This window comes from Martes martes, assembly GCF_963455335.1.
Source record: "Martes martes genome assembly, chromosome: 8".
Taxonomy (NCBI): Eukaryota; Metazoa; Chordata; class Mammalia; order Carnivora; family Mustelidae; genus Martes; species Martes martes.
The window spans coordinates 132,851,142-132,872,439 of NC_137895.1; the positions used below are offsets into that span (position 1 = coordinate 132,851,142).

Consider the following 21,298-nt stretch of genomic DNA (forward strand, 5'->3'; position numbering starts at 1 on the left):
AAAATATAGCTGGGCGCCCCCCCCCGGGGTCATTATACCTCGGCCGGCTCTTCTGTTACTCTTTCACAAAAGACAGCGTGGGGACAAACAAAGGCAGTGCCATCGGATCATGTTCTCGCTCTGGTCATGCTCCAGCTGAAGTCAGCAGGAGGAACTGAGCTTCCTATTTGAGCTTTCAGAACGAGGGACCCGTCTCATGAGCTTAACGGAGTCGAAGGCGTTAAACACCGAGGCGGCTGGTGTCCGGTCCCCCGACGGGGAACCCGGGTGTGGCGGCAAGGGTGTCCAGGCGAGGCTGTAGCCAGGAACGTCCGGGACGCCAGATTCAGGTCAGAGAGAAACCTAAGTGACGGAGACAGCACATCCCAAAGTGCCCAGCAGGGAGCAGACACGTTAGGAACAAGAGTAAGCTTTGGTTAAATTTTGTTAAATTCTCTTTGATGAAGTCCCAAAAGTTCATTTTCGCTTTTGTTTCCTTTGCCTTCGGAGACACGTCTTACAAGAAGGTGCTGCGGTCGATGTCGAAGAGGTTACTGCCTACGTTCTCCTCTAGGAGAAGGAAAGGAAAAGTGATTGGGGGTAAATCTGAGGGGACGATGAAAGATGAGAGACTGTGGATTCTGGGAAACAAACTGAGGGTTTTGGAAAGGAGGGGATGGGGGTTGGGTGAGCCTGGTGGTGGGTATTAAGGAGGGCACGGATTGCATGGAGCACTGGGTGTGGTTCATAAACAATGAATCTTGGAAAGGAAAAAAATTTTAAAAAATTAAGACAATTTTTTGTCAAATTTTCTCTTAATGAGGATTTAGGTATGGGAATGGGTCAGAGAAAGAGAGGTTAGAAATTGCTTTTTTTCTGAATGTCTAAAAGCATGGAAAACCCTTTTTGTGGGGGAGGTTTGGGTTACTCCTATGTATAGACTTTTCAAAGCTGGCCAACACGTTTGTATTATATTTAAGAAAGCTAGTGATAATGGCACCCGATGCGAGAATTTATCACCCAAACTCAGACACTTTTTAGGCTGACAGAGGGATGCTAGTAATGACAATGCCAGGACAAATGGCATAAACTGGGAGTAGGCCAGCTAACCAGGACACCTACTCCCTGTACCTCGAGCACCAGGAGCATGAAAGGAGCTTGAGGTCCTATCTGGGATGCCAGGTAAGTGGCTGCGATCCCAATGGCTTATTTTTACTCTCCATGGCTACTTGTCCTCAGGATTCCAGATCGAGTGTAAATTACAGAGCGTGTCTAAAGGAAGTTCAGGGAGCAAGAGGGCAGACTAGATAGAACCCAGATTTCTTTGCTTGCACAATTAATTCTGTGGATCACACCAGATCCTATCTGACCTGACAGAGCACGGCCCTTCTACACCCGGGCAGCTGTTTTAGATGAAAAAGAACTGCAACAGCCCAGGTTTTAATAATTGAGGCTGATTTTGCCCCCATCCCTCAAACTACCTGGATTCTGCGATCCAAACACCTGAGATGATCAAAGTGCTAACGTCCATGAACATTTCCACCAAGAAACTCTGTCTTCTCTACTGGGTTCTTAGTAATGAAGAACACGTGAAATAGGGTTTGTAAGAACTCTAGGAAAGATCCAGATAAAGGGGAAAAAAAAGCGATGAGGCAGTATTATGTAATTTACCTAATGGGATGTAGAAGATGAAGAATGGAGGTCTTCGGAAGGAACAGGTACATTCTTACTTCCCAACAAGAGAATCCTTTATTAGCCCCAAGCAGCGCACAGCACAGACCCGTCTTCTTTTAAACCAGTGTTTCCCCAAAGAAGAAACAAAGTCAACAGGGATGACTGAAGCTCAGAGTCACCAAATGTTGCACTTAGAGTAGGAATTGCTATTAACATTTTGTAAAACTTTTAACACCAAAACAGGCAGGCAACCAGCCAGTACATTATGAAACTTAAAGTATTTTTGTTGAGAACGATGATGAAGGTAAGTTACAACTCCTGTTCACTGGGAGGCAGTTTAGAGTGGAAAAAAAAAGATTTTTTTTTTTTCAGTACAGAAAATGTTTAGGTGGTTTCCACATGACAACAAACTGATTGATTTCAGCCAAATAATAGGTCAGCTGTGACTCATAAATCCTAAACTCCTCTGCTGTCCAACTTAATTTTAACTCTTCAATCTGTGGTTTAAACTGAAAAACTGCCCTGTACTTTCTGACTTGTGTTGAATTGACCACACCGCCGTGGAATCAATCTGCTATTGTAGGGGCAGACAAAAAACCTCGAGAGTCAGATAACTTTAAAAGCTAATTTACTTTGGTTCTGGGATAATTACATTTCTTAAAGTCAGATTTGCTGATTGGTTAAGAATCCAAGCTATCAAAAGCCCAGGCACTTAGAGACATAAACACATAAACTGTCAAAAAAAGGGGGAGGGGGGCTGAACATCAGAGAAGGGTACTTGTGACTCACAGAGGGAATCTGTGAAATACACAAATTGAGTTGCCCTCATTTACACCTTGCAACTGGGCAATGAGATTACGGAGACTGGCTACATCTCAAGAGTTTTCCCAGCAGAGGCCTTGTCTCAAAAGCTGCAGTCATCCATTTACATTTAAAAGTATATATGAGGGACGCCTGGGTGGCTCAGTTGGTTAAGCGGCTGCCTTCGGCTCAGGTCATGATCCCAGCGTCGTGGGATCGAGTCCCACATCGGGCTCCTTGCTCTGCAGGGAGCCTGCTTCTCCCTCTGCTACTCTGTCTGCCTGTGCTCACTCTCTCTCTCTGACAAATACATAAATAAAATCTTTAAAAATAAATAAATAAAAGTATATATGATAAAAACCCACAACACTTGTTGATGTGTTGTATTACATAGAAAGCATTTTAACTGGATGCCAGTATTATTTAATTTCAACTCCATGAATGTTAAAAACAATGAGTATAGGTGGTTGTTTTCATGTTATATGTAAAGGGGTCTGTCCAAACCCCAGCCCACCTTCGAGTTCTTAATTTATGTTAGAATGTGTAACCCCATATATATGTATATGGGAACATCCAACCAGGTATACAGCAGGCCTTCCTAAACAGATTTCAACTGCTTACAATTTAATTATCACCTAACAGACACTTGTTTGACGGCATGTCTGTCCTACCTGTCAGGGCTCCACAGAATCAGCAACAACAGCCTTTGGCTTCTCTGAACCACCCCAGTCAACCGCTGTTCCTATTCTGGGTTAAAGCATCACCATGATTTTTCTTCAGTTTCCTGAGAATCTGAACTCTACCAGGGTCTGGAGAGTGAGCTGTGGCATTCTGAACCATCACATAAATGACAAATACCTTAAAAACAGTAACAACAGACAGAGTGACAACGCTAATGGTGACTTCTTCTTCCTGTTTGCTTTACCTCCGAAACCAAGGAACATTCTTCTATTTCATTGGTTCCCTGGGTGTTAAGACGGAAATCAACAATGAGTGAAATACTAAGTTCTAACATGTCAGATTCTTTTTTTTTTTTTTTTTTAAATTCCAAGTGGTGTAAGCTCTCACTAAAATTAGAAAGAGGATCTCATCTGTGTCTAAGAAGGCTAAACTGGCCAGCATGTCTATCGTGCCTCGCGGCCAGGCTCTCAGACCAAAGAAGAGCCTACCTTACAGGACTGTCTACATCAGAGTCTGTTTCAATCATGGCCTATGGGGGGGCGGGGGGAGGGGGCACTGTAAAAACACAATGTCACAGCAACAGAATAGTGTCTGTCCCAGGAAAGCAACCGCGTCTGTATCTCAACCAACTCTATCAACTTGGCCCATCATGCTTGCATCTAAATCCAACTGTGGTTTCTCGTGTCACATCCTGGAAATGGAGGATTTGTGACAGGAGACGCCACTGTGACTGAGGGGACAACGGCGCAAACCAAGTGCTGAAACAGTCCTCGCATTTTCTTCCAGTTATATGATCGTCACTGGGAACCCAGCATTTCGACAGAGTGTTCAAACATCGGAGAATGGAGTTGGTATCCTGTAGCTGAGAGCCATGGTGCTGGGCCTTCCAGGCTGATTTCTGAAAGCCTTATAATGAGGGTGGAGTGGGTATACATTCCATTCTTTGGCTGTATTTTTGTTCAACAAAGCCTGCAATTTTCAGTCACTTGAAAATGTAATTATAGATAATGTTTGCATCAGTAGCAAGAATACAATAAGCACGGGGCGCGAACACTCCACTCAAATCACAGCCTCTTGGGTTGTGACGCTTGTCTCCTGCCAAGAGTAAAGGCATTTCAACAAGCTAATACTCTATAGGAGATGGGTTCAGGGTTGGACCAACCCCTGCACGGATTCTACCCTACCTCATCCATTACCCCGTCCTTTACATTGGGTTTATAGCCACAAAATGGAAAATAGGGCTGAAAATTCAGAGTCCCATCAGATGCTTCTGCACTTGTGCACAAAGGTATGGGGAGGGCTGACGTTTACAGACATTGGGAATGGACAGGACACCAAACTCAAGGTGACAGAACTGTCAATCATCTGAAATCCTTTGGTCCAGAGACTGGCTTATGCTCTTGCCTCCCTATCAGGTCCACTTATGAAGGGGGTGGTGAGACCGCAGGGAACAGGGTACTGCACAGAGTTAGAGTCACCGACTGATGGGGGACGGTGGAGCTGAATGTTACCTGAGAGCCTTTTTCTAACTCACAAGAGCCTTTCTCTAACTCAAGGTGCCCCTGAGAAAGGGCACCTGTCCATCGGATATAAAAACTAAGAAGTTGGAAATAAATGAGGGAGAAAGCCAGGTGCCAAACTCAGTCCTCACAAGAAACCTCTTCGCGAAACGTACGGTTATCTCGAAGGAAGGAGAAGTATCCACCTTAACATTCAACGTTAGTGGCTTCTTCATCTCGGCAGTGAGTGTGATCGGAGGCGTTAAGAGAGCTTGACACAGCTATGGTGCCCCTTCCTACTGACATCACTCCCAACACTCTTGCCTTCTAGACTCAGAAATTGGTCTGGCTATGAAATGAAATCAAGCACAAGTAATTTATGGGAAAGAGCACGTAAAAAGAAGATCATGATTAGGTCATAGCTAAGAAACTGTATTTCATACTCAGAATCCACATTATCAGCTGCCCACTCGCCAGCATACCCAGAAATGCAATCTGCTCACCGTATGGAAGGGTCTAAGAATCCCTCAAAGACAGAAGCAGCCTCCCGGACCACAACGTTAGGAGGCACAAGGAAAAGACCTCAGGCTTTGGAAATGGGTGCCTCGAAGCAGACACCTCCTTCCATTGTCTAGAACTTCTTCTCATTTGCAAAATAGGAACGATACAACTCATCTTGAAAAATTTTTCTGAAGATTACTGATAATTTATATAAATTCCTTAGCCTAGTGGCTGGCTCCTATCCTCAGCTAGTATCATAAAACATTCCAGAAGGTATACCCACAGGAGGGCGGCATCCTTTAAAGTATCAGTGATCAGGAGAAAAACATCTGACAAGGAGTATTTAGTTGTCAAAGAATTATAGCTTTGTTGACATGAGAAAACTTTTTTTTTTTTTTTTTGGCTTCTGGGTAGACATCATTATTTTATTGAACAGACAACTAGAAATCAATTTGGATCAAAAGTATCACGTTCTGAGTAGATCCGAAAAACAAGACACCGTTGGGGCAAGACAAAGGCCACCACGTGGCTTCTGTGGCTAACAACCGTCCAATTTTGGTCACTTTTTATAACAACTGGGCACAAAATCTTGGCCCGACTGAAAGGCTGCCTGCAAAGCTAATTCGGCTTCTCTGACACTGAGCAGACAGAATGTGCTGGTTGCAAAGTGCCCGTCAATTTGCTCAGGAGCACCTGTGGCATCCGGGTGGCGGGCCCCTTCTCCAAAGGTTCCGCCAGCTTTGGGCCCCAGGCCTCATTCTCCTTGCACAACAAGCCGAGGACCGGCCATCAACTCTGACGGCCCGGTTCAGCCGCGTGCAAGGCGGTCTGTTCTGGGAGGCGGGGCACGCTTAGCTTTGGAGGTCATGCTCGTGACCTAGAGATCCTCGGTCAGCGTCACTGTCTCAGCCAGAACAGGTGCGGACTCTTCCCCTGGCCCATCCCTGGGGAACATCCTTCAACCAACGGGCTCAGACAGGCTGTCGGCTTCGCAACTGAATCTGAACAGGTGTGATCTTAATCAAGTGACTTATAACATTAGGAGCAAATCTTCACACTAGCTCAGGCAGCTCTGGTCTCTTAGGACCTCAAGGACCCTATCGGCTCTGTTGGGAGAAGCCAGGGACCATTTATTAAGGCACAGACCAGAATAAGTATGACGTACCCTACAGCCGGGCGCCACCTGGACAGACACCCTAGACCCATTGCGCTACCTCGTAAAAATCACAGATTCCTTCTCCAAGTCATTTCCCACTTTGGAGACTCTCAGCTCTAGGCATTCTGGGGCCTGAGCTCCTAATGAGGTGGTTAGATGCCAGGGTTTACAACAGGCCCTCTCCATATGCACATCACTGAAATTGTTTTCCCAGTGGCTGGGTTTCTGTTAGGGCTAGGAGTCCCACTACTGGGAACCAGACTGGGTATTGTGTGGTCCATTCTCTCCCCGCAAGAAAATCAAAATCTGTTTCGGCTGCTGTAGAGATGGGCTTTTTCAGAACACGCATATGGGTACACTGGGTGAAGATATTGCTTTTTGCTTCAGCCCTATCCCAGGACGGAAGGCCGGACCACAAGTTCACGGTTGAAAGATGAACTGCATTTTATTTCTCAATCATCATGCAGAGAAGGGAGAGGGGGGAAAAAATCAGCCTTTACAATGTTGTCCTGGGGACTGAGCATTTTCTGGAAGTTTATATGGGAGCAATACTGCTTTATGGGTCTTTGGCTGAGACTTTAAAGCACAAATGTTCTGAGGGAGAACACATTAACTCGTCAGTGTAATGAGGTTTCACTGTACTTGACTCTCCCAGGAAATGCAGGTGAACTTGTGGGCAGTTTCAAGTACCATGAAGCTATAAAATATTTAGGTTATCATTCTCTTCCCAACATTAGCCTCACAACAATTCTGTGGGACAGATAAGGAGTGTATCTTAATATCCTTATTTTCTAGATGGGGAATCTTGACAAGTCCCCGAGACCAGAGATGGGCATGGAACTAACCAGGAGACAAGTCCGGGGAATAGTTGCTGAGTGAAGGATGACGTCCAGCCCGGCGCTGGAGACACCCTACGGCCACACGCCCAGTGACGTCAGTCTCCTCCCCACCCCCCGCCCGTAAGCAGACCCAACACAGGGCAAGTGTCCCCGCACGCGCACACAATCCAAGAGGAAGTTATTTCTAAGTCAAAATTCAAACCCACACACTAAGCCAGTGGAATGAAAACGTTTCCTAGGTTCTTCCTTGGAGAAAAGTGAATTCTGTGGCCAGTGTTCTCTTAAGAGAGAAGTGCTTTGCCTCAGTCTCTCTTCCAGCACGGGGGTTTGCCAGGGACCGCTTAGGATGGGAAGGGAGGAACCCTGCTCGGGACGGCTCTGGTTAAGGCAGGAAAGCAGGTGCTAGAAGTGACCTTTGACATCTAAGAGGAAAAGAAAAGGAAGGGAAAAAAGAGAGAAAGTGGGGGGGGGGGAGAGGCAGGAAAATACGGCTTTTTGTGAAAAGAAATAAGAATCCTGCCAGGGGCGCCTGGGTGGCTCAGTGGTTTAAGCCTCTGCCTTCTGCTCGGGTCATGATCCCAGCGTCCTGGGATCGAGACCCACATCAGGCGCTCTGCTCAGTGGGGAGCCTGCTTCCTCCTCTCTCTCTGCCTGCCTCTCTGCCTACTTGTGATCTGTCTGTCAAATAAGTAAATAAAAAAAATTTAAAAAAAATTTAAAAAAAAGAATCCTGCCAGGGAGCATCACCATGCAAGATAAACACGACTTGATATTAAGAAATCGCTTTGGGGGGGAGGCGCCAGCGGTGTTCAGCGGCATCCGGCTTCTCAAGGACTGGTGGGTCGCCTTTTAATCCTGACACCAAGGAGAGAGGGCTGGGTGGACAACGGGCGTCACGAGGAAAGATGTCACCAGCGTGGACTGAAGGGAATAATTGCCGTTGGAGGCCTCCTGGTGACAATTTCGAGAAAGCAAACACAGCTGCAGCAGAGCCAAATATAGCTGCCCAAGACAATGGCCTCCGTAAAGTTAATCATTCTGAAATACGCTCCCCTTCTGCTCACGCGGAAAACGCAACACCCCTTCTCTAATGTCGGAAGGCAAAATACAGTTTGATGCACAGAAACACGCAGCTGCTCCGCGGAGTCTCCTCCAAGTGATGGCCGAGGGCTTCCCACGCCGCCCTCCTCCCCGGGCTCCCGGTTCCGAGAGCTGGACGCAGGGGACCCCTTCTCTGCCCAGCGGAGAAGGCTCTTGGGCAGGGCTGAATAAAACAGGCTTGGGGAAGAGGAAAAGAAGAGAAGGAAAGAGCTATCAATTAGAGAGAGGCAGAAAGCCAACTTCAGAAGCACCTGCTCTGTTCGGGACCTAAAGGAGATCTGAGGGGGGTGCAGGGAATCGGGAGTGAAGGGTTAAACAGAGCAGCCCGACTCCATCAACACACAGGAGTCCTCTCCCGGAACCTGCCTTTCTCCTGCTTCCCCACAGCATCTTTATTATTCCCTTAAGGTTTTTCAAGGAACAAATGAAATGTCATGTTTCAACTTTTTTTCTGCTTCACCTGCGCGACACCCAACGTCCTACCCTGGAGATGCAGGGAGAGAGGCAGAAAACAACCGTGCGTGCTAGGATGGTTTCCACCGATTCGCTCTAGCCCCTCACAGGTCCCTACATCCCTGCCACGGCAGCCTTTTTAAGGGGCTCCGTTCACGTGCGGAACTCTCACCAGGCACGATGAAAGTGTCAAGCACTCTGCGCTGTAGGGCCAGCAAGCTCTAGGGTAATGATCCGCATCTCCAAGGAGGGTGGTCGGCAGCAGCCAAGAGGCACAAGGTGAGGCGTGTGGTCTGGCCAGCATCAGCTATGTCCACCCAAGAAAATGGCCTTTTAGGGTCAACTGTCTAGGTTGATCTGTGAAGGGTCTTCCTTCCTACTCCAAACCTGAAAGATCCTGATGGCAGCGACGTCCTGACTGCAGCTGAGAAACAGAAGGGGCCCCCAGGTCCTGGGACTTTGTAGCGAGGACAGAAAGGGTCACCCAGTAAGTTGGGACAGCACCACCGGGGGGACTTTTTTCTCTCACCTTTAATAGAAGCTCTAGGCCAAAGGGTCAGAACATGGCCCTGAGCCCTATTTCCAGCAGGACCACCCATCGGACTCCATCCCTCGTCAAGATGCTGAGGCTTCCCAAATCTTGAAATTTTCAGTTGTGAAGATAATAAAGCACAAACATAGGCACGTTTACATATGTTACAACATGTTTCCTATGTTACAATGTATCTAACAATTTCATAACTTTTATAGCCAAAGATCACTAAGCGGAAGATATTTTAAGAAAGTAAAGAATTATGCCCAGTAAGATCATTTCTAACATATATATATTTTTCACATATATGCATATTTTCACATATATGCATATGCGCATATGTATGTGTACAGACAGACAGACACACACACAGCCCTTATGTCTACTGACCACAGCCAAGTGAAGAGCGCTATTTTGCTCTTTTAACTTATGAGAGGACCAGTTGATTTTATTTTGGCAGATACATGTGGTACAACTCTCCTATAGAAGGAACCCAGGAAAAAACGAAGACATAATTTATGGGAAAGGATATAAAATACCACCTTAAAGTTTAGTGAGCCCAAGTCCAACCATGAACTTTCTTTATAAAAAAGCATGGAAGTTAGGCACTGCAGTGTAAAAATCAGAGAACTTTAGATCCTAGTAGGAAAGCTGAAGAACTAAGTCACTCTCCCATGGTACTAAAACACAAAAATCATGTTTAAGCCGTCCAAAAGTTATGTCAAAATGTCAAATTAATTGCATTCTGAGGAGTGAGTCACCACCATCATCTGTGCCACTGGGGGATCTTCGGGCCCTACTGGACCTTATAAATGCCAGACAAAGCAGCTGATGGGTTGGGGGAACTGGATGTCCACAGTCGTAAGTCACAGGCATAAGCACTCTTACTGAGGAGATGAAGGACTCTGACTTCCTTAATTATTAGACCTTAAAAAAAAAAAAAGACTTTAAATCAAAATATCCCGGGGCGCCTGGGTGGCTCAGTGGGTTAAAGCCTCTGCCTTCGGCTCAGGTCATGATCCCGGGGTCCTGGGATCGAGCCCCGCATCAGGCTCTCTGCTCAGCGGGGAGCCTGCTTCCTCCTCTCTCTGTGTCTGCCTCTGCCTACTTGTGATCTCTGTCAAATAAATTTAAAAAAATCTTTAAAAAAAAATCAAAATATCCCATAACCCCACTTTTAAGGTGATGTTACTATTAAAGGAATCTCATGACTCGGTCATGTATCTGTAGGACTGACTCTTACCGTCCTATGGACCAAAAGGGAGCACAGACCATTGAAAGTGAGACCTCCTCAGAACAGACTTATTTAAAATCCGACCTTAAGTTAAAGGGCACAGGAGTCTGGTAGAGAAGTTCGGGATAATAAACCAAAATGATGTTTTAGTCTAAATACGGCCTAAACCTAATTTACATAAATCTTCAGAAGGGGAAAAAAATGGGTCTAATAATTTGCTGGCAAGTTGGCTCTGAGGCATTCATTCAAATGGAGTAATTAAAATTTAACCAAAAACGGAATTTGTACTCATCTGTCATTTTGAGAGCCGTAGGATTACATATTTATTAGCATTCCATTTTAAAGTATCAGCTGATGTTGAAGTATCACTCTCAGTATCTGAACATAATACACAATCTGCAGTTCATGAAACAGACCGCTCGTAAAACTCCGGGTGCAGCTCTGGGAACGTGTAAACCTCAGATATTCTCACCAGGCAATGCAACCACGTAACCGGAATTGTCTATCTATAAAACCAGGTGGAGTAATCACTTTCCGCCGTGATTTAGGCCAAATGGAAAGGGTGAAACCGTTCAAAAATCTCCCCGTTTCCCCCTTTCTTTTTAAAGTCCTGTTTAGGAGGAGTCGAAAGCTCACAGTAAATGAAAAAAGAAAACCCCAGGAGGAGAAGGAGGTTTCTATCCCTTCGCATCTAGATTCAGAGCATGAGACGACTGGATGGCACAATTAAACAGTGATAATGCTAAAGGGGAATAATTATTTTACAATTACCTGAGAGCATTGCATTTACGGCGCTAATTAGTTTTTGTTTCCCACAAAGGTTTTTCCAGGGATGTGCAGCTCTATGTCTCTTAGCTTTAGCAACAACAGCTCTCTCTTAAGGAAAAATAAAAACACATTTTCTGCACTGCTACCCAAGTGGCACACCGGTGACGCTGGCCTGTCGTATTCCCGGTCCCTCCCTGATAGTGGAAACAGACATGGGGGCATGGGAACTTATGGGTGCTAATGAACTGGAAACCAGGAGTACTTTGCAGACCCTCCCTTCCGTGTCATGCAGAACACGCAAGGCAGGGTCAAACAGCTGACCCTCCGTGGGGCCCTAATCTGCAAATAAAAAGCAAAAATCTGAGCCTTCCCTGAAAAACAAAAACAAAAACAAAAACACAATCCTCCAGAGTAAATACTCTCCAATTGGAAATACAGACTTCTCAAGTTTGGGTTAAGTTCAGCACCAGAAATGCGACACATTGGTGGCTTATGAATTTAGCTCCTTGAAACATGTTGAAAATGTCAGGTTTCCTGAGGAATGCCGATCAGATAAAGGATGCTTACAGATACTGTTTCCCAGTTGCGAGGTGGATTTGAGAATGTGCTGCAATGACATAAATCAGTGACCGTGCAGAAGTCTGCACACAGGCCTCAAAAATGAGCACAATTCTGCATTTCGGCAGGACAGCCAGAGATCACATCCTGTGCTGGTCGTAGGACACTCAAGTTTATCAGAAGATTTGCATGTCAACATGGTACCTGTCCTTAACTGGAAACTGCATTTCATCTGTAAGCCACAAAACCACAAGGAAGGGGTAAGGAGAAATGCAAAGTTTGCAAGTTTATGTAAAAAAAAGGGGGGGGGGGCGTGCAGTAGATTTCAGTCTTTTATCAGAGGCCAAGTACACTGTTGCTACAGCTGTTGGAGCGGGGAGGGGAGAGGCGCTCTGAGGTGGAGAACATTCTAAATGAGCCCATGAAATCTTAATTACTAGGTTCCTATCTGAAAAATCTTATCTCCTTTTTTATCTTGTCTTGCAAGGTTCCTGTGGCCCCTAGTTCACAGCATCTCATCAAGAGATGCCAGAGTAATCCCAATCCAGCAAATGACAATTAAACAGCCATACTTAACAATTAGCATAATACCCCTAACCCAGATCAAAGATAACATTAGTGTTCCAAACTGCCAATATGGCCTGAGTTTTTGGTTTCAGGAAGTAGCCGATGCTAACGCATGTATTCCTTACTGAGAAATGCTACCTGGAAGTATACTTTTAAATTTTTCCTTAAAAACCCATATACAGAACTCTTCTTTTGGAGACTTCTGTCTTTAATTCCTCACACAATCATCCAGGAATCAGGTGACAAGTCTCAGTTATTGCTGTCTTTTATTTTTGGCATTTTCCAAATACACATCAGATGTCATCTGGGGGTGAAAAAAGGAGACCCTCGCGCTTTTGACCTTCATCTTGCCGGTACCTTCTAAACCAGAAAGTATTTTTAATTAAAATACATTCCCTTTAATTAACGGATGGAGTAAGAGTGTGAGTTTGAATTAAATAAGGAAGTCAATCCTGACAAGTGCTATGTATTTCCTATAATGGTCAACCATTCTCATGTGGCACAATTCTGGTTTCCTGATAAAAATCGACATCGAATATTTAATTCACAGTTCTGTCCTCCCTCCCCAGCAATGTGTGAACTGGCTTTTATATAACACACGCACAAGCCAACCATAGCTTTGCTGTTTACTGCCTCTGAGGCATGGGGCAAGCACAGAACCTCCTTAAGCATGACCTGTAAAATGGGTATAATATGGCCCCTGCAGATCTATCGTCAAGGTTAGAGACAGATAAATCAAGTGCCTTGGCGCGCAGTAGGTGTTCAGGTAAAGACTCATGTTATCGTCATTTAAGGAGGTAAAGGGAAAAAGCAGTAATTGCCTTGCCTCCCAGAACTGGCCACATTGCCCCCAAAAATGTTCTTAATCTATAAAACGAGGAGGTTTGACCAGATGCAGATGGTCTCTAAAGCCCCTTTCAACCTGAACAATGAAAGTCCCTTAGAACCACCTTTCAGTTTAACTGGACACTGACGGACATTTTTCCAGTTATCTTAACTTGGGAGGACTTCATAAACAAAAATGGTGAATTCACCAAGTTGACGGATTTACACTCAGGCTAACTCTTTTCATTTCTAACAAGGTTACTGACTGAAGGTGAGAAAAAAAAATTTCATGTTAATTTATTGCTAGCTTCTTGGTGTGTTATTCTAATATCACAGATGATGATAATTTTAAAGATGCATTTGTAGATTTTTTTCCACCTGCAATTTCTCATTTCCAAGACATTATTCTTAGATTTTTCTGTTTAAAAATTTGAAAACATCTAAAACCCCCAAATACCTACATGATCATTAAAAAGGTTAAACAAAGGAAACCCGCATCTCTACCCCCGTTCCGAAATGCCCCAGTTTAAAATAACGTTTTTGAACTCAGTTCCTATTTCTATTTTCATTATGCTTTGCTGCAAATGATATTCTACAGCCACACAAAGACAAAACATTAGTAGTTAAGATTATTCAAAAGGTCTATTTCCATTTATAGTTTCGACCCTGAATGCTTAAAAAACCAAGACTTTGAAGCATAGGTCCTAACAATTCAGACCCACTGCAGAGCCTTACACTGGATGGCTCGTGGGGCCATCAAGCATAATAATTCATCTGAAAAACTATTTGTTCATCTGCCTTGAGGACTCAAACATATTACATCTTGCAAACTTATGTAATATATTCTTGTGGGAGAACGCCATTGCAAATATGTCCTACTGCTTTAGAAAAATCAACACCAGAAAAGCCCCTATGCTTATTTAAGTTCCTTTTAGGAACAGGCCAACATCAAGCCGACTGCAATTTAGTCCAAATAGCAATATACCATATGTGACAACCAGTCCCCAAAACAATAAATCCGCACAGCTATCTTCTCAACCGCATGCATATGGCGATCAGATACACTGCTAGGTTGGTTTCAAACATTTTCAGCTTGTCATATGCCCTCCCACACACCTCTGTTCCCCAAAGACAGTCTCCAATGTGAGTTAATTACAAACTATTTTGGAAAACATGCTACAGTGCTCTCGGGACTAAGACAACAGAATAGTTACCTCAGAAACAAATATTTACAAAACCTCTATTTTTCTTTTCTAAAAGAAAGTTCAATTAAGCGATAGTTGACAGCACCGAAAACAATGGGAGTTTAGTTCCAAAAGATACCGTTTGGAAACAACAAGCGTGTAGAAGTAGGGTAGAAGTTATATTAAGGTTTGCACAGGAGACTCCGTGACTGAGATACAAAAGCTCTATTCAGAGCAAACAGTTTGAAAAAGTCACATTCATCCACCAAACGAAAAGCACAAGTTACAGTTTCGTAATTCATAATTTAACTGACAAGCGTCAGCATCTTTGGGAGACCATTAACATATTAAATTCACAGAGCATTCATTAGATATATTATAATCACCTAAGTAGCAGGTGACCATAAGTTCACGATCAAGCCAATTCCTTTTCCCCCACACTCCTCTAGAGAGCAGAAAATACAAAACTTTCAATAGCAAACGTACAAATATGACACATCTATACAGACTACATTTATCTATCTATATCTACCTGTCTATATTCAGGGGGACAGGACCAAGATCTTGCAAAACAAGTATCATGGGAACCTTAGTAATCAAGATAAATTTCCCAGAGAAAACTGCCAAAAGGAAGTTCAATATTTTAATTTACGTTATGTGATTATCTTAGTTGGGACAATGAACCTGATCGTGTGTGCAAGCAAGTCCACATTTTTCATATCGACTGGAGGGGCAATTGCACTGAACAGATTCTATGCTTGCCTTCCCCCACTTTTTTTTTTTTTTTTTTTGGTAATCCCAGGGGCTCAAATAATTGGCCACTGAGGAGTTTCTCAAAAATCTCTCCAACATTTAACATGCTAGAAAATGAATCTAGCACCTAAGGGGAAAGTTAGTTGCTAGAGAAATGGATCATAAAGCTCTGAATGGCCTACGGATCGCAAAGGGTATAGTAAGGTGTCAGAGAGAATATGGGTGTGAAATCGTATGGCGGGTAGAAGAGGAAACATTTTGTATGTACTCTTCCCAAGGAGAACAGTCCCTTTTTGCACTAGATCATCGGCAGCCCGGACTCACTAGCAGATGTCTTGCCTGGTAAGAGAGAATTTTACACATTCCCAGTCTAAAATGGACACAGACCTTTCCGGCCCGCTCTGGCAATCCCTGCAGGTTTCTTTTTCGTAACACGACTGAATACCAGTGGACGCTATGGACCCCATAGCGCCTGAGCTGATAAGACAAACTTTCCTGTCAAGACTAACGAGCCAGATAAAAATTAGATCCACTTTCCTCCGAAATCCCAGCTCTTTACTTCTCCCAATAAACTCTCCACCCTAGTTTGACGACACGCAAAACCACCAGAATCACATTAATTATTAAATTACAGACCGCATATCAGACAAACCACCATGATTACGTAAAAATTACCTCTAATTTCTGCAACAGAGTACACCGGGTTATTTTAATACTTTATAATTATCCGTCCCCCTCCCCCCCCCCTTTTTTTCCTCTTCTTCCTACCACCAGAAAGGAGTCTTCGCAAATCGAAGTCAGAGGAGCGGGTCATTTGGTGAGAAGGGATCTTTAAATGGGCCACGAGAGCCCCATCAGCCCCGCATTTCAAATGACACGAGCGTGCACGCGCACACCCCGCCCCGCTCGCCGCGCCCCGCCGGCCGGACCCCCGGACCCCGCGTCGGGCTCGCCGCTCCTCACCTGGTCCCCCGCTCGTCGCTCCCCCGCTCGCCGGTCCCCGCCTGGAGCCCGCGCCCAGCCTGCCGCCCCTCGCCCCGACCCGGGTCCCCGCTCGCCGGTCCCCCACCCCGGCCCCGGTCCCCGCGCCCCGCTCGCCGGTTCCCCCACCCCGACCGCGGTCCCCGCGCGGCTCGGCGCCGCACGTCCGGACACTCTCGCCGCGCGCCCAGCGCCGCCTCCGAAGCCCAGGGGAGGCGGCCGGCCCCGAGCCGCCGCCCGCTCTCGCCCTCCCCGGCGCTCCGGGGAGGAGACCCGGCGGCAGCCGCCCGGCCGAGGGCGCGGGGGAGAGCGGCCACGCGTGCCCGGGGCCGGGGGTGGGGGGGCTCACACTCACATTCTGTCGGGAACTAGCAGGCGGCCCTCGACCATCATGTCCGGGAGGAAATCCAGCTTGAAGGCAGAAGTCATGTTCTCGGCGCGCGCGCTGCGCTGCGCTCGGGCGGCGGGGGGCGGCTGTGCGCGCGTCCGAGCGGCCGCGGGCGGCGCGAGACGGGCAGGGACAGGTGCGCGCGGCCTCCCGGCGGCGGCCGCCCGAGCCGGCACTTGTCACATCCTCTCCCCTCCCGCTCTCCGCCAATCCCCTCCGAAAGCCAGCGCCCCGGCGACGGTCTGCGGAGCGCCAGGTGCGGGGAGCGGAGGCGGAGCTCCGCGCCCGCCGCGCCGCCGCTTAACCCCTGCGGGCCCGCCCGGCCCCCGGAGGGAGGGACCCGCCCGAGGCCGGCGGCTGGGGAAGCTGAGCTCACCAGCTTTAAAAATAGCCCGACTTTCCGAGGGCCCCCAGCCTGCAGCAAGGCAAACTAGTTCAGCACGCTGACTCGGGCCAGTTGCGCTCAATTCCCTGATTCCACGGCGCCTGGCACGAGGCCCGAACAACCGCTCTGGTAGATTTAGTGCCACCGTATTGCCAGAGCCCAGTTCCCATGCCCGGCAAAACCCAGCTCCCAAGCCCGAGGGACACGGAACCCCCGGGGGTGTTTGCTGAAACGCTTTTCTGGGCATCTGCTCGCCAGGGTATGAACTAACAATAACAACTGATAAAGCATTCGTGGCTAGTCCAAGCAAATAGCAGATAAATGGCCCAAGTGACACTTAGGCACTTAGCCCAATGCTTTAAGGACAAAGAGGACTCAATCTCCACACAATTACATCGCCTTTGTATCCTCTCCACAACGAAGACGAAGTTGGGAGAATGTGAATGGCAGTAATCACGTTTTCTTTTAAGAAGAAATCAAATCTGTCATTTTCCTAGGATTTAATACAACTACCGAAAACCAATGGTGACTTTATTGAAAAGCTGTGAGATCTATAACGTAGTGGACGTGAAACTTCAACACCCATTTTAAGATTTGCAACTATTTACTAATAGGGCTTGAGAATGGCCAAAATCTCACGAATGAAGTGAAGCAGGGAGTTTAATTTTCCCAAGTGATTTGCAAAATTCTCGAATGGTAAGTAAATGGTGGCATTCTCACTCACTGTTGTCGTTGTTTGGTTATTAGGATGAAACCAAACATCTCACAATGTCACAAGTACCTAAAACTTCTCGTAGGTCATGTGCAAAGCAGCATCATTAATTGCTTACCAGAAGTTTCCAGTTTGCCTCTTTCTGGTAATCACTTATTTTTCACACCTGGCGATGTAGTCGCAGTAACCAGGGGGTTAAACAATTAAGTCACGTGTGTAGTCAGATGTATCAGGTGTGAGATGTTATCAAACACAATAACATGGAGAAAAGATCTACTCTCACCAACTTCTTGGGGGATGAGAAAACTGACCATCTTTGGAGATGATGAAGGAAAAGAAGTATTTATATACCAACTTTAAATCCAGGCTTGATGGACTGAGCGCTATGAAGTAACAGGCCTGGAGTATTCAATTAAGTCCATACATACTTAATGGACCCGATTTCCTTCTTCAGCTGAACCACGTATCTGGTTTTGACCGAGATAGTTCTAATTCCAAGGCCAATGTAGGGCTAGGACTAACCTTCATTTGAAAATACTGCTTTTCTGAGGAACAAGGTCTCGGTTCCTATACGGAATTGAAAAACAGACACAATAAAATGAATTCTTGGATCCAAAGTACCCAAACTTTTCCTGATAGCACTAATTTCCATTTATTCTCTAGCTCTGCTACTACAGGCTGCCTTTGAAATTATAAGAATTTTGTTGGTCTTTCAATAATCTTAATAAAGTAATTAACTGGATAAATGAGACCAACCTTGTCAGTTCTTGGTTTTCATATATTATTTATATAAATCCCAAATGTATATAATGAGCTGACTGTATAACAAATTTATTTTAAGAATGAACAGAACTGGCCTCCAGAACAGAAGCAAAACACAAGCGCATTAATCAAAGGGAGAAATATTTCCAAAAAGCTACATATCTACATTCTATAAGGTAAAAGAAGCTTCATTAACATGTACACTTCTGAAATATTTATTTTCTCTTTAATTGCATGTGAATTAGTTGGGAGAAGCTGTAGGGAAGCCTTCTTACTGACTTAAGCCTTCTCAGCAGTTTGTTAAATTCTAGCCTCAAATCCCTTGAGGCAATAGTGGATTCCAAGCAGCTTTTAATCATACTATGAGGAGGGTGAAGTAGTGTGTAAGTAGGTCATAGAGACAGAATTACAAGTGCATAGGTTATTGCCTTATTTAACAACTACAGCGTACCCGGGTTTTCAAAGCACATTTGCTTTTGCCATTTAAAGTTAGAAGCAAAACCAGGGTCAGATACAAAAAGAAAACTCACTCTTACATTGGATACCGTGACGATGAGAACCAAGGAACGCTTATGAACGGCAGCTGAGTTTAAATAGTTTGGCTGCCAAATACATAAATACTACAGTGATTGTACAGGTACCTGATGTAGGTGCCAAAGAGAAACAAAACACACACACACACACACACACACAAGCACACACCCATAGGGTGTTGTTTCCATGATCATAGCACATGCACAATAGCCCTTTTAAAAAAATACCAATTTCAAAAGCTCTTGAGTCTAAAAACGAAAACAAAACAAAAACACCCAACCAAATATCACCTGATGAAAGGCATAAATTTCTCGTTTCACTGCTTTGGCAGAAGGAAAAACCAAAATCTAAAAACAACTCAATGGGGCCCCTTTTTTAATTTTCATGCAGTAATGAGCCATCAGGTATCATGTTTTGGCAGTCGGTTTTTTGGCAGACAGCTCCACTGGGCCGCTGTTGAACACTCGGGTTCAATGGAGCTATTTTATATCCAAGGATCTTATCAACAGCCCAGAAACGGGATGAGGCCCTCAGCGGGGCCCTCTCATGGACTTGACCTGGTTGGGGACACCACTGTGTGCCGCCATCACTGGGGACCCGTCTGTTGGGAACAACGAAGGTTCCTCCTAGTTTTCACTTCACTGTAGAAAAACCTTAACCTCTTCCCTAGGCCCATCCCCCTACCTTCCCTAATTGTCTTTTTTTTTTTTTTAATCAACTTGCTATTCATTTCCCAAACAAAAGGCAATTCAAGAATTGGAAGCACTTCAAGGGAAAGTTTCTGAATGACCTCATTTTATATGAGGCCTTCCAAGGCAATCGGGGGGAACTGTGCTGTTTCAGCAAGTCTCCCCCCCGCCCCCATGCCTCATCTCAAACTGAGTTTTCTCCAGTGGTCATTGTTTGAGCACTGAATTATCACTGGCATTAAAAAAAAAAAAACAAAACCCACAAAACTCTCAATAGCAGCGGCGTGCTAATAAAATGTATTTGTGCACAGAGTACACACTGAGATAACCAGAAGAATCCTATCGCTGTCACCCCACTCCATCAATGAGCCAGAATATAGTCCCTTGATTAGAGAGCTTTCAACATTTTTGCACAAAGTTTACAACCATAACTTAGAGATGGGTGCTTGAGACATGGTGATTGGTGTTTATAAGCAAACAATTATTTTTCCCCTACAGACCACCTTGTCTATTTTATGACAAGTTTCCATTTCTTAATTGTTCCCATACACGACGTCACACATTGCAATCTCTTTAAAAGCACCAGACTCTCGGCTACGCTATCATCGTTCTATCAGTCCTGCTCCGTTTACTCAAAAAGCCTCCTTCACAAAAGGGTCTCTCCCCCAACCCTCTCCACTTCTGGTTCACCATTACAAACTGGAATCCAAAACATCTTTCCCCTATCACATTTTCAAATTCAAATGTTATTAACAGAGCTGTTTTAGCTTAAAAAAAAAAAAAGCCTAATGTGCTCAGAGCCATTTGGAGCAAGAAATACAGGCCCTATGAGGGGATTTCCCATCCTTTCTAGCCAATAAATTTGAAATCCACATGAATTTTAAGTACCTGAGAGAGTATCTGACTTTGTGGCCATGTGTTTGTTCTTGGCTTACTCCAGTATCATTAGCAACTTGCAAACATAAACAATGGTGTTTTTCATGTGCTTAAAAAAACCCAAACAGATCCTTCAGTGATACATTTAAATATATTTTTTCTTCATCCCATAAAGGTATCCCTTAAAAATGCCTTTATCACCAATTATAAATTCAAAACAATCACTTTATTATTCATTAGGCGCCCCCCCCCCCGCCCCAGCCCCTATTTTCAATCGAAAGCTTCTGGAATGGTGACTTTGTCACATCCCTAAAATGACTTAAATAAAATTAAATGCCAATAAAGATGAAGTAGTTATTAAAGTCTTATTTTACATTTTTACGGGAATTTTAAGTAGTCACTCTCCCTCGAGAACAGCTGCTACTGGCTTTTTGCAATCTTGTGTTTTTCTGAATCTGTTTTTAATAAAGCAAAAATACAGAATGGCGAATTTATCTTCCTTCTGAAGAGGTCCTCAAAATGAAGATGGTTCTCTGTATACATACCTTCGTGCTCCGAAATGAGACGCCCCTCTAGAGTTTCCAGAAGCTTCCATTCCAAGGGGATGAAATGCTAACACGGTGGGTCTGTCAGACCCAGAGCCCAGCCAGCTCATCACTTCCCTCTCCACCCTGGCCTTCCCCTTGCCTTTCTCCATGATTCCGCCACTGCCTTCTTCTTGTTCCCCCTCTTCGCTTTCTCTCTCAGATGGCAGCCAGGCAATGCCAGAAGCTTCCCCCCTACAGCTGCATGTCTGAGGAGGCAGGTGACTATCAAAGTGAAGGGAGTTGTGGTTGGTTGCTTATCTGCAAGTGTGCCTCGCCTTG

The 21,298-nt window shown here is 45.2% G+C and overlaps 1 protein-coding gene across 6 annotated transcripts in view; it reads right to left on the minus strand.

Annotated features, from left to right (window-relative positions):
• CELF2 (CUGBP Elav-like family member 2) overlaps nucleotides 1–21,298 on the minus strand; it is a 505,935-nt gene that overhangs the window by 275,925 nt on the left and 208,712 nt on the right. For 4 of the 6 annotated variants that reach the window (XM_080810116.1, XM_080810114.1, XM_080810119.1 and 1 more), the window contains exon 1: nucleotides 16,442–16,791. The exons of the other annotated variants lie outside the window; for them this stretch is intronic. In XM_080810116.1, the coding sequence (XP_080666242.1) occupies nucleotides 16,442–16,515 (74 nt within the window). In that variant the 5' untranslated portion in view covers nucleotides 16,516–16,791. Of the gene's footprint in view, nucleotides 1–16,441; nucleotides 16,792–21,298 lie in introns of those variants that run through there. 6 annotated transcript variants of the gene reach the window in all.